Here is a 13,412-nt window from a genome sequence, read left to right on the forward strand (position 1 = left end):
GTTCACTTGTATGCACACGAGTGGGCTTTCGTGTTGACCGTTTTTACCCCGCCATGTAGGCAGCCATACTCCGTTTTCGGGGGTGTGCATGCTGGGTATGTTCTTGTTTCCATAACCCACCGAACGCTGACATGGATTACAGGATCTTTAACATGCATATTTGATCTTCTGCTTGCATATACACACGAAGGGGGTTCAGGCACTAGCAGGTCTGCACATATGTTGACCTGGGAGATCGTAAAAATCTCCACTCTTTACCCACCAGGCGCCGTCACCGTGATTCGAACCCGGGACCCTCAGACTGACAGTCCAACGCTTTAACCACTCGGCTATTTCGCCCGTCCACCACATCTGCAAAGCAGATGCCTGACAGCCAACATAACCCAACCTGCCTGAAGGCATTTAGATCATGAGTTCAAGGCCACAAGTATTCAATTTTCAAGACCTGCAGATAAATTCAAGGCCTTAATTATCTAATTTTCAAGGGCTGTGCAAAAGTTCTTTGCTAGGAGCACTTCATTTTCAAGGCCATTACAAAATAACATCAAATCAAGTCCAAGAGTGAGTAATTTTCAGGCCTGTTGATTGCATTCTCAGTGCCAGAAGTCAGTTTTCCAGGCCTGGAATGGCTTATTTTTGCAATCTACCCCCCTCCCCCAACCCTCCACCCTACCACCTGCCTGAAGACAATTATGTGTTCAAGTCTATAATACAACTAATAATTCTTTGTTCTGTATCCTGGTCATCATTGTCTTTTCATTTCTGCCAGTAATAATTATGAAGATCAAGCTCATGATAATCCATGAAGAATATTTCTCCAAATACAAAAATAAAAATGAAAAATCGAAAAAGCCTACAGATTTTAGAATTTCTGTATCAAAAGAAAAAAAACAAAACAACAACAACAACAAAACCACACACCTACAGAATAAACAGAACATCTTCCAGCTTCATATGATCACAGATCGATAAAAAATAATGCACACATACATTAATAATCACTCACTGGTATAACATGCAAGATCAAACACAAATTTCATAGTTTGCCATTGTATGAAGTCAACAGACAAAAAACAGCATGTTTTTCTTCTCTCTCAACTACCTTATAAATGATACTTATCTAAAATGGACAGAACGGATAAATCTAAAGTCATTACCAAAAATATTAAAAAAATCTGTAGTGTACATGTTTTCAACTTGAATATTCAAATGCAATTAAAAAAATTTTAAAAAAAGCATGGTCAATCTATTCTTGTCTATACACAAAGACAGAATATGACCCTGCAGAGTATAATATTTAAAATGCACAGAAATAAATAATTCTATTCTCATGCCGTATAATATGAGAATGTCTGATCTGGCAAAAAGCCATCGTGAGATACCAGTTAAAAGTCTACTAGAAAATACATTGATTACAACCAAATAAAATTAAGCAGTGCATAACTGAATACTTTTTAAATAAAAAAAAGCTGAAAAAGCACTGGAGTGTGTCAATAACAAAACAACAACAACAACAACAAAAAACACATAAAAAAAAACCCCATAAAAGACAAGAAAAAAAACAACACCCCAAAACTCAACGTAGTGAATAAATAATGCTCTTCAGAACTGAACAGCCAGAAAATGCAAAAAAATAATTTTTGTATCATTGAAAAATGATCACATTTTCGATCAAAGTACATGACAAAAATTATCTTCAAAAGACAGCAGTTACAATCAAGAGCAGTTCAAAGAAAAGGAGAAAGCAAATACCAACTATTTCCGCCACGGTGTAAATAGATAAATAAAGTAAGAAAGAAAACAGCTATCAGCTGGCTCATCAGCAGTGTAAAATATATAAATGACAAGAAGAAAGCAAATACAAGCCACCTCATCAACGGTATCGATACATAAATAAGACAGCAGTTATCAGCAATACCACCAGCAGTATATATAAACACGTACAAAAGTACAAATCTCCCCTACCAAACATATGTTGGAGAATGAAAAAGAATAAACTGGTTGAGGATTGAGGTGGGGGGTGGGAAACAACCGATGAATATCACAGGCTTGCATAATCGTGGACAATCTTTGTGTTCAGCAACATGATTGGTGGCAAGTTTTTTTTTCGTTTTTTTTTTTTTAATGACTGCAGTCTGGATCAAGCAGACTTCCCTTTGTCACAGCAAGATGAATCGACAGTAACTTGGCACAACGAACCTTCTTTGGAACCAAACACCAACATTGTCCAATATTGAGTCAGATTTGTAACGACAACACACAGAAACAGTCTGAATCAAAGCACATGTACAAACATGAAACCACAATTGACTGCCGGAGAGTTAAGTGCTTACATGACTAATAGAGGCGTGTCACATGATCTGTGCTCTCAAAGTTGATTGGCTCATCGTAATTTTGAGCAACAAAAGCAGTCAAGCGAGGCAGAAAGTGTGAAACAGCATGCTTCTTTTTTCAATCTTTGCTCTTTTTCGTGTGAGCATACGATGACACTTTATTGAGTTCGGTTGTAGCGATGGAAGCTATAAACTGAAGAAAATGAAGGACAGCATATATTTGCTGCTTTTGTCTATGTTGATCGCCTTTGGCATTGCTCACATTTTTCGTAAAAGTTAGATGCCCATGCGCAAGATCCAAGACAGCCGTGGAACTCTCCAGCGGTCTATTAATCTGTCAGCTGACACACAGGGGAAGCAACTCATAGCTTAATCTCTGATACTGTGTCTAGTGACAAACCAAACCATGTAAAAGATAGGTTTCCTGTTAAATTTTTGAGTCAGTTCACTACAAACAATAATAGTCCATTCTGAACTACTTACAACCATGAAAATAAAACAAATTAACAGATCTATCTTAATTATGAGCAAGCTATAAGGTTTATATTTGGAAGAATGATTCTTATCAACAGACATTTAAAAAAAAAAATTCCATAAACTTGTAAAATATGCTCAAAACTTCTCAGCAGCAGACTTAAATAAATTGACACCGAAAGATTACTGAAGTAAAAAAAAATAAATATATATATATAAAATACTTGCATAAAACAAAACTAAGTAACAGAATAACGAAACCATTTATCAAAAAGAAATAAATGTGTGCCTATAAATGTGTCCCTAGATTGAGAGGGCAAAAAAAGCAAAGTGTGTGTGTGTGTGTGTGTGTGTGTGTGTGTGTGTGTGCGAATAAGAGAGACATAAAAGATACAGAAAGTTTTAATTGTTTAATCAAAAATACTAGTATCCGCCCAAACCCCCACCCTCACCAAAGTACACAATTAAAAAGTCTGTTTCTTCTGAGAAATTTATGCCATGCTTCAAAACAGATGACACCTTTCTATCTTTGAATTATAAATCATTAAAAAAAAAAAAGAAAAAGAAAAAAGAAGGTGGGTAGGAGGGGTGAAAGAAAAAAAAAAAGATTACCGGTCTTCCAGACCGTCATGAAAAACACCCCCACCCTCTTCTTCCTCCTCCGCACAATGAGCAACATCTCTCTACAAAAATCATTCCTTCAACAAGTACTCTCTATTTACCCATCGCATAAAAAAAACCCAAAAAAACTCAGAAATTTAAACATTAAGCAAAACACTCATTCAAACAATCTGTGAAAGACAAAACAACAACAAAAAAAACACTTAAAAAAAAACAACAACAACCCACACACACACAAAAAACAACCCAACTGGATCACATAAGAAATATCAATGGTAGCATTCACACACACACACTCAAACACACACACACACACACACACACACACAAGATCAGCTGTGTGCTTGACGCTGGCACTTGATAGAAAAAAAACAACAACAACCCTAGGAAGCTGTTGGACTCTCAAATCATGGATACAGCCCTGTCATCATAGTACCACAATAAACCCTGTTGCCATGGTACCACAATAAAAACCCTGCTGTCATGACAATGCAGAACAATAATCGCAGAAAACAGAGTAACAAATAATTAACATGTTCATTTCAGCTTCCATCAACGCTTATCACAATAACTGTGGAAAAATATATGAAAAGCAATAGTTTGGATAAGGACATTCATATCTATATGAGAGACAGAAAGACAGAGATGCATGTATGTATACACAGAACGGATCAATATATTCACACACACTAATGCTGTCATTTGTAACTCATCACTCTCTTTTTCTTCTTCTTTTAAAAAATAGAACAACAACAACAACAAAAACACCACACACACACACACACACACACACACACACACACACACCTCTTTAATTCTCCAATTCAAAACACCTTTTTTACAAACTTGAGAATCTAAGGCCAGTGTTGAATCAAATGAGCATGTTCATCCACACAAGGCTATTATGTGTCACACCTTCCAAAAAAAAGTAATTATCTAGTTACAAGGATATCAATGAAACAATCCATGTAAAATAGGCATCCAAATGTCACATATCTAGAAGCAGTGGTAAAAGCATGCCTTTGGGATCAATGGGGGGAAAAAAAACCCCTCAAGAACAGACATAAAAAATGCATTTCTGTCTAAAAAAAAAATAAATAAAAACATAAAAAAAAGGAAAAGAAAAAAGGTTTGTATAAAAAGATCATTATAAAACATTGAAAAAACCAACTTTTAAAGGCATTAATGAGGCATCCCTCACTTTTCATAAAAAAAGAAAGAAAAAAAAAGAAAAAAAAAAAAGAAACCTGTGTTCCTGCACAGACTGCCTGCATCAAAATGCAAACGCTTGAAAAAAAAAAAAAAAAAAAAAAAAAGCTCCATATAAACCTGGTTTTCACATAGTTAAATTCTTAATATATCACAGACGTTTTAAGTCACAACCTTTAAAAAAACAAAAACAAAACAACAACAAACAATTCATTCACTCTTGAGATTATACAGTCCTCTGGACTCTTTGACACATGTGAAGCCACCACCACCACCACCACCACCACCAACACCACCTTTCTTTGCCTCGTTTCTCAGTCATCACGTCTCCAAGCATGTGTCTGATTTCCTGTTTTCTGTAAAACGATATAGTCTCCTCATTGTCAGCGCGCGCTGGGAACGTACACGTAACGTTTCTTCACAATCGCCGTCACATTGGCCCGGTGGTGACGGAATCACCCCATCAGCTCACGTTCCAGAGAAGCCATCAGATCCTGTTCCGACTGGTTGTACACTGGAAGGTCTCTTGGTCTGACAGGAGTAGAAACAAAAAAAAAAAAAAAAAAAAAAAAAAAAGAGAGAGAGAGAGAGCATATGTAATTAAATCAAAGGTCCAAAACACACAGTCTTCTGGTGCAAAAACACTTTGAAACATGTCAGAGCATTCTTGAAGAATATATGCTAGTAACAATGTAAACTTGATTGGGTTTTTTTTTTTAGCTATATGTCAGAGTTGAAGACTATATGCTAGTAACAATAAAAACTTGATTGTTTTTTTATTGTTGTTGGTTTTTTTTTTTTTTTTTTTTGTTTTTGTGTTGTTTTTTTTTTTTTTAGCTATTTCTTGAAGGTTCTAAACATACAGCTCTAAACTTTGCAGAGTCGTGCAAAATCATTTTGAGATGCGAATCCAAATGTTGTCTAATATTCATCTGCTTGACCAATTTTCTTTTCTTTTTTTTTTCTTTTTTTTTTTGCTTTGAAAGCAGTTTGACTTGTATTTTATATTCTATTTTTTTGTATGTGTTTTTTTCCCCTCTCCCCGCACATACCCTCCAATTTCTCCTTCCTTTTTTCACTCACTCTTTCTTCTTCTCTTATGCTTGTACAAATAATATCTAATAAAGACTTCTTAGGCCTTGTTATTATAATCTTTTTATGTCTTATGTCTACTTTTAGTATGCTATTTCATGCCTATTTTATTTACATCCTTTCACTGATTTTGTGTTGCACATGTATGGCTGTGATGATGTACGTATGATTTACTCTAAGTTACCTTTTAAAGGTTTCTGTTGTGTTGCTGTTGTCTACTGTGATTATTTATTGTACGCATGGGTTGCCATCTAAACATTTTATGTCGTTTATGTATACAGGTTGAATGACTGTGATTTCCGTGTATTGTTTATGTGTTTTACACCACAAACGAATTTCTCTTGTTGAGATAATAAAGTATTCTTTAATCTGTAGGACTGTAATTTCAGAGAAAAAACATGTATTCCTGGACCGTCTTGAGAATTTGAAGAACTCTGAAGAAGAAAATGACTGAAAAACGAAATGGGAAACAAACAGCCAAAACATACACAAATATGTAAATGCTCACACATTCATGCACACCCACCCTTCTATCTGTTCCACGCATAACTCACGTATATATCAATCAAGTCACTGACACTAAATAACTACAGATGTGTGACCATCCAACTGTGTTGTTAAGCCTCTCTCTTTGCTTATTCATTTATTTTGATTCATCATGAATTGTATTCTACAACATGTTTTTATCAAGAGGTGCTGAAAGAGAGGATGTTAATAAGAAATAAAGACAAAGGGGGAGAAACAAATGAATGAATGAACGAACAAAATTTTATTTTACGAGGGTAAAGGAGTAAGCACAAAGTTCTTGTTTACATCCGGTCCTCTGGGCAAGGATGGTAATTGAGAAAAAAAAAAGAAAGAAAAAAAAGCGAGAGGCAATTCACAACACCAACGTCAAAATTACATAAGTATGTGCAAACATAAACATAGAACTTATGTACAATACAATATCGCAATAGATGAATGACAACAAGGACAATAGGGTAGGGGCGTGGTGGTGGAGAGCGGAAGGAAGAATGGACAAGGGGAAGAGTAAAGAAGGTAGGGGAGGCTGACTGAACAGACAGATAATTATAGTGACAGTGACAGTGGAGACAGACATAGAGAGAAAGACTGACAGGGGAGGAGAGAGGCGTGTATATACTGACAATCTATACATGTTTGTTGTTTATAATTGATATGTGTCACATAATCACATGTTTTTCAATAAATGGACACGATATATGTTTTTCAAGTTAGGGATGCTTTTTACAGCGTTTACATTGAGGCAGGAGAAAGATATAAAAAAAACAAAGACCGAGGAACAAAGAAGAAAAATAAATGGGACAAAAGAAACCAAAAGAACATCAATAACATCAATAAAGTGAAACAAACAAATAAAAAAAAGACTGGGAATAATGAAAAGATGAAGAAAAAAAAAGGAAGAAAAAAATGACTGAAAAAGAAAAACAAGAGAAAAAAAAGGAAAGACAAAAACAAAAACACACACAAAAAAAGATGAAGAAGAAAGAAAACCCAAAAATGAACAATGAAAAATAAATAGATAAGTAAATAAATTAAATAAACAAAATAGAGAATGAAGAAAAAACAGACAAGCAAAGTACAGACAACAAAAAAAAAAAAAGAGAAAAGGATTAGGAAATAAAAAATTTTAAAAAATAAAATCATACCCCTCCTGTTGACGTGGAGAGACATCAAACTCGTCCATGTTCTGTCGACCGGACATGTACTGTATGTTCCCATCTGAAAGAACACGCAACACTTGGCTCTGAACATATCCACTCTCCTCCAAATCACCTCACCTCACCTCACCTCACCCTACTCCTGTTGCCACTGCCTGGGACACAGGACACTAACAAGCACTCTCTGGCCATCCTGGTCCTTCTGTGCTAGTCACTACATCTGTAGGCCACCCACAAGCACTCTCTGGCCATCCTGGTCCTTCTGTGCTAGTCGCTACATCTGTAGGCCACCAACTGGCTTGGGAGATTGAAAAAACCTCCACCCATAACCCACCAGGCGTATCGAAACCGGATACCGAACTCAGGAAACTCGAGACAGAATCCAGCACTGTAATCATTCAGCCACAGCACCTGTCATTCCACTAATCAAGAGAGCCATTTATCTTTCATAAATTGGTTCAGGGGATAAAGCATCAATTTACAGTAGTTGCTGCATTCAGTTCTCAGGTTTGAATCATGCAAGGGCCTTCTGTTTCCATTGGAAAAACATTTTTGTATGACAATCAGCATATGTCTGAAATAGTTCAAAGTTGAATCAGGAGCCCGACGGGTGCAATAGCCGAGTGGTTAAAGCGTTGGACTGTCAATCTGAGGGTCCCGGGTTCGAATCACGGTGACGGCGCCTGGTGGGTAAAGGGTGGAGATTTTTACAATCTCCCAGGTCAACATATGTGCAGACCTGCTAGTGCCTGAACCCCCTTCGTGTATATATTCAAGCAGAAGATCAAATACGCACGTTAAAGATCCTGTAATCCATGTCAGCGTTCGGTAGGTTATGGAAACAAGAACATACCCAGCATGCACACCCCCGAAAACGGAGTATGGCTGCCTACATGGCGGGGTAAAAACGGTCATACACGTAAAAGCCCACTCGTGTGCATACGAGTGAATGCAGAAGAAGAAGAAGAAGAACCAGGAGCCCCACTGGCTCTGTATTTGTTTTGTTTTTTCCAGCTGACTAGTTAGTTACATTGTTGTTTTATTTCCTTTTTTTTTTTTTTAAACATGTAAATTGTGGGTGAGAGAGACCGAGGGGGGAAACAGAGTGATTATCATGGGAGTTGTGAGACAGAAAGCAGATTTTTTGTCTGAAATCACAACAGTGGAGAGACTCTACATGGACGAATGAATGAACACATGCGCAAAGTATAAAAATACACACACACACACACACACACACACACACACATGAACCCAAAAGCCCTCATAACTGATTAACAAATCTCATACATTTTATCTCATGCCAAGGTGAAAAAAAAATTACACTTCATCCCATTAAATACAATCAGTTACACATATACAACCATTAATCTTGATCAGGCAAACCCAGTCTATTGCGTTAAACACTTTTCTCTTCTTGCAAAAAAAAAAAAAAAAAAAAAAAAAAAAAAGAAAAAAAAAGTCCACTTAGAATCTTCCTGGCAAACTACAACAGCACATTGGAGTATTGCCACCTCCTTTGTGTTCAAATCCTAGAAGTCTTCTTTGTCCCCTGTACTTGCTGGGGCATTGAAAATCAGTTGAATAGCAAGAGTTCCCTTCTGTGCGACAAAAATCCTTGTTGTTGTGGTCCCCTACGACTGAATCTTCACAACAGTGGCTTCCTACTGAAAGCCAGCTGAATGACAATAGTTTGCATTCTTTGTGACAAAGCTCTTGTTGACTCAGAGGTTGACAATAACTCTCTGTGTTTCTTGTGTCGTTCACGTGTGTGCCTGCCTGCCAGCTCAATCTTTTTTTTTTTTTTTTTTTTTTTTGGCTAGCTTTGCTTGTTTTATCAGCTATCTGTGAAATAGGTTGTGACTCATTATGTGTGTGTGTGTGTGTGTGTGTGTGTGTGTGTGTGTGTTAAACTATGATATCTATTTAAAGTCTGCCAAATAGTTTACTGCCCTGACGTGTCTTAAGTCTTCACAGAAAACTAATCTATTCATATAAAAAAAACAACTAAAAAGACTAAAACATCAGGAACATACTTTTGCTGACCATGTGTAAGAATGACAGATTCTTCTTCTTCTTCTTCTTCTTCTGCGTTCGTGGGCTGCAACTCCCACGTTCACTTGTATGCACACGAGTGGGCTTTTACGTGTATGACCGTTTTTACCCCGCCATATAGGCAGCCATACTCTGCTTTCGGGGGTGTGCATGTTGGGAATGTTCTTGTTTCCATAACCCACCGAACGCTGACATGGATTACAGGATCTTTAACGTGCGTATTTGATCTTCTGCTTGCATATACACACGAAGGGGGCTCAGGCACTAGCAGGTCTGCACATATGTTGACCTGGGGGATCGTAAAAATCTCCACCCTTTACCCACCAGGCGCCGTCACCGTGAATCGAACCCGGGACCCTCAGATTGAAAGTCCAACGCTTTAACCACTCGGCTATTGCGCCCGTCATGACAGGTTTCACACAGGGTTGGTTTGTTGTTCTTGCTGTTTTATTTCATGGCCATATGTCCAAAATGGATATCAGCCAAACAGTTCCATTATCATGTAACAGATCTGAAGGAACCGTTCCAAACTGTTCTTGGCAGGCGTAATAGCCGAGTGGTAAAAGCGTTGGACTTTCGATATGAAGATCCAGGTTTGAATCTCGGTAACAGCGCTTGGTGAGTGAAGGGTGGAGATTTTTTCTGATCTCCCAGGGCAACATATGTACAGACCTGTTAGTGCCTGAACCCCCTTCATGTGTATACACACGCAGAAGATCAAATTAGCATGTTAGAGATCCTGCAATCCATGTCAGCATTCAGTGTGTTAAGGAAACAAGAATATACCCAGCATGCACACCCCCAAAAACGGATTATGTCTGCCTAAATGGTGGGGTAAAAACGATCATACACGTAAAATGTTGCACGTCTGTATGAGTGTATGTGTGTGTGACTGAAACCCCACTAAATGGCACAGGAAATGAATGATGAGTGCCCAAATGGCAGCCATCAGTCAGCTCTAACCAGGAAGGCAGCCTGTCGTGCAAATGACTCCGTGTTCGTTGTTCGTAAAGCGCTTAGAGGTTGGTCTCTGACCGAGGATAGGTGCTATATTTTGTATTTGTATTCCTTTTTGTCACAGCAGATTTCTTTGTGTGAAATTCGGGCTGCTCTCCCCAGGGAGAGCGTGTCGCTACACTACAGCGCCACCCTTTTTTTTTTTTTGTATTTTTTCCTGCGTGCAGTTTTATTTGTTTTTCCTGTCGAAGTGGATTTGTCTACAGAATTTTGCCAGGAACAACCCTTTTGTTGCCGTGGGTTCTTTTACGTGCACTAAGTGCATGCTGCACACGGGACCTCGGTTTATCGTCTCAGCCGAATGACTAGCGTCCAGACCACCAAAGGTCTAGTGGAGGGGGAGAAAGTATCGGCGGCTGAGCCGTGATTCGAACCAGCGCCCTCAGATTCTCTCGCTTCCTAGGCAGACGCGTTACGTCTAGGCCATCACTCCATCCATATCATCATCGTCATCATCATCATTACTATGATATTCATTAACCCCTTAACTACTGAACCTTGATGAAATGAGTTCAGTGAGGTATGAAGTGCAATCACTACTTTTTGAGTACTTCCTGGTGGTGTGGTTAACTTTGCTGATCTTAAGTAATGCAGTCCAAATCCTGAGGGTAGTATTCAGTGTGCACATACATATTATTGTACTTAGGTGTAGAGCTTGTGGAGAGGGAGGGGACTGAGTGAGTAAAGGAGACACAGAGAGAGAGAGTGAGAGGGTGTGTGTGTGTATGTATACCATGCCTCTCTTTCAGGGAATATGATTTTGTGTGAAGCCATCATGTATGTGTAATATATGTTGCATGGTCTTGTAAGTGTTTGAACATGCCATTGGGAAGAAGACAGATTAAAAACATGAGGAAAGAAAAAAAGAAAAGACAACAGAAAGGAGAAAAATGATGATGGAAGGAAAAAAAAAAAAAGAAAAAAAAAAGAGAGACAAAAAGATTAAAAAAAAGACAAAAAGATTAAAAAAAAGACAAAAAAAAAAAAAAAAGATACAAAAAACAAAACAAAACAAAAAAAGAAAAAAAAGAAAGAACCTTCCAAGGATGCTGAAACTATCCTGCTCACTTGCAGAACTTTTAGGCAGCCACTGATTTCTCCTTGGAAAAAAAAAAGAAAAAAAAAAGTAATGCAGTCCAAAAGAGAAGAAGTTCAAATAAAGAACTGTGACTGACATCCTGACCTAAAGTGGAAGATCGGTTTACCACAGTGAGATCGCAGCCTTCACTGACATACAAACTCATCAACAGCAGTACATCATGGGGATTAAGAAAGATAATTCTCCACAGGACCTACATATCGTTCTGACCTTATCAGTGTTTACACTCCCGCAAGAAATCTCCGCTCTTCCTCTGACTGTTACCTTTTGAAACTTCCTCGTGTCAATACAAGAACCTATGGTGAACGTTCTTTCTTCTTTGCTGCTCCTCACATCTGGAACAACCTTCCTCATCATATCCGTGCATCTGATTCGATTTCTGATTTTCGCTCATCACTGAAAACTCATCTTTTTAAAACCTATCTATAAGCACTCTCAGCTTCCTTGTTCTCCAACACCACCCATGTCAGCTCACTTTGGATGTATGTAGAGTGGGAGTGGGAGAGAGTGAGTGGGGGAGGGGGGGGGGAAGAGGGGGAAGAGGGGGAAGGGGGTTGTTGGGGGTGGGGGGCAAGAGGGGAAGGGGTTTTTGAAAAAGAGTGGCCATGAATGTTTTATGTAGCTTATAATATTTTTCTTTCATATAAAGCGCCCTGAGCTCTTAGAGAGAATGTACATATATATATATATATATATATATACATATAAATGTACATTATCATTATTATTATTATTATTATTATCATCATTATTATTATTATATCAGCATTGATGTAAAGCTTAAGAAAGAAAATGAATTCAACCAGATGGAATCTGAAATATAATACACTGCACTTTCCCCAGTGCATAATGCAGTCATATACCAAGGAAGACACACACACACACACACACACACACACACACACACACACAATAAACCATATATACTCCAGCAAATTTCCACACACAAACAAGTGCACATATGCTCACTCATTCAACACAAACTGATCCATTCAAACAAACATTTACTGATTGACGTACCTTGCTTCATATTTGTTGAGAAGACTGTGCTCTTTACGGGCTGAAAATATTCAACACACAAATCAATAGAAGGAAATGCAGATGCTGAAGATCTGTCAATCATCAACACAGCAACAACCTGCACATTAACTGATCATTCTCACACACATGTTGACATCCACACACTAGTTGCAGTAACATATTGCACAAACTTACACCAATGCACACATACATTCACACAGTCAGACACAACCATTTGTTTCTACATATATGTGCACGCATACATACACACACATACATTTATATACACATTCATACAAATGCATACGCACATTCACCGAGTCAAACACATCCATTTGCTTGCACACACCTGTTTATGTGCCAGTGCAAATACACACACACACACACACACACATTCACTGATTCAACCACACACACACACACACACACACACACACACACACACGTGACACACAAACACTTTCAGTATCAATACTGCCAGAACTATGCTTTCTTACTTGACCCTTATTTGCTGAACGGAATTTGGAAGGGTCAAATCCACCTTTCCCTGCATGTTCTTCCTGCCAAACACAAAACAGAAACAATGTAAATTACATAATCATGGTCATATGCATTCATACATGCCCACCCCAAATCTTACCATCAGGAACAGATGATGTGAAAATCAGGAACAAACTGATTTTTTCCATTCCAGGAACACATTACATTCTTACAAATGTGATACTGTTGACGCGTTGTACATGTATGCATGTTGGAACACACAGAGAACCACTGAAACAGTAAGAAAACTTCTTCCTTTTAGACTGAATA

General features: G+C 37.9%; 1 protein-coding gene across 1 annotated transcript in view; it reads right to left on the bottom strand.

The window, feature by feature from the left end:
- Positions 1 to 4,821: 4,821 nt before the first annotated feature.
- The window catches only part of LOC143290835 (uncharacterized), a 10,272-nt gene continuing 1,681 nt past the window's right edge, over positions 4,822 to 13,412 (bottom strand). The window contains exons 2-5 of the mRNA XM_076600369.1: positions 13,100 to 13,162; positions 12,603 to 12,642; positions 7,400 to 7,472; positions 4,822 to 5,168 (exon numbers count right to left, since the gene is read on the bottom strand). Of these exons, the coding sequence (XP_076456484.1) occupies positions 5,093 to 5,168; positions 7,400 to 7,472; positions 12,603 to 12,642; positions 13,100 to 13,162 (252 nt within the window). The 3' untranslated portion in view covers positions 4,822 to 5,092. The remainder of the gene's footprint in view (positions 5,169 to 7,399; positions 7,473 to 12,602; positions 12,643 to 13,099; positions 13,163 to 13,412) is intronic.

This window comes from Babylonia areolata, chromosome 16 (genome assembly GCF_041734735.1).
Source record: "Babylonia areolata isolate BAREFJ2019XMU chromosome 16, ASM4173473v1, whole genome shotgun sequence".
NCBI classification, from domain to species: domain Eukaryota; kingdom Metazoa; phylum Mollusca; class Gastropoda; order Neogastropoda; family Buccinidae; genus Babylonia; species Babylonia areolata.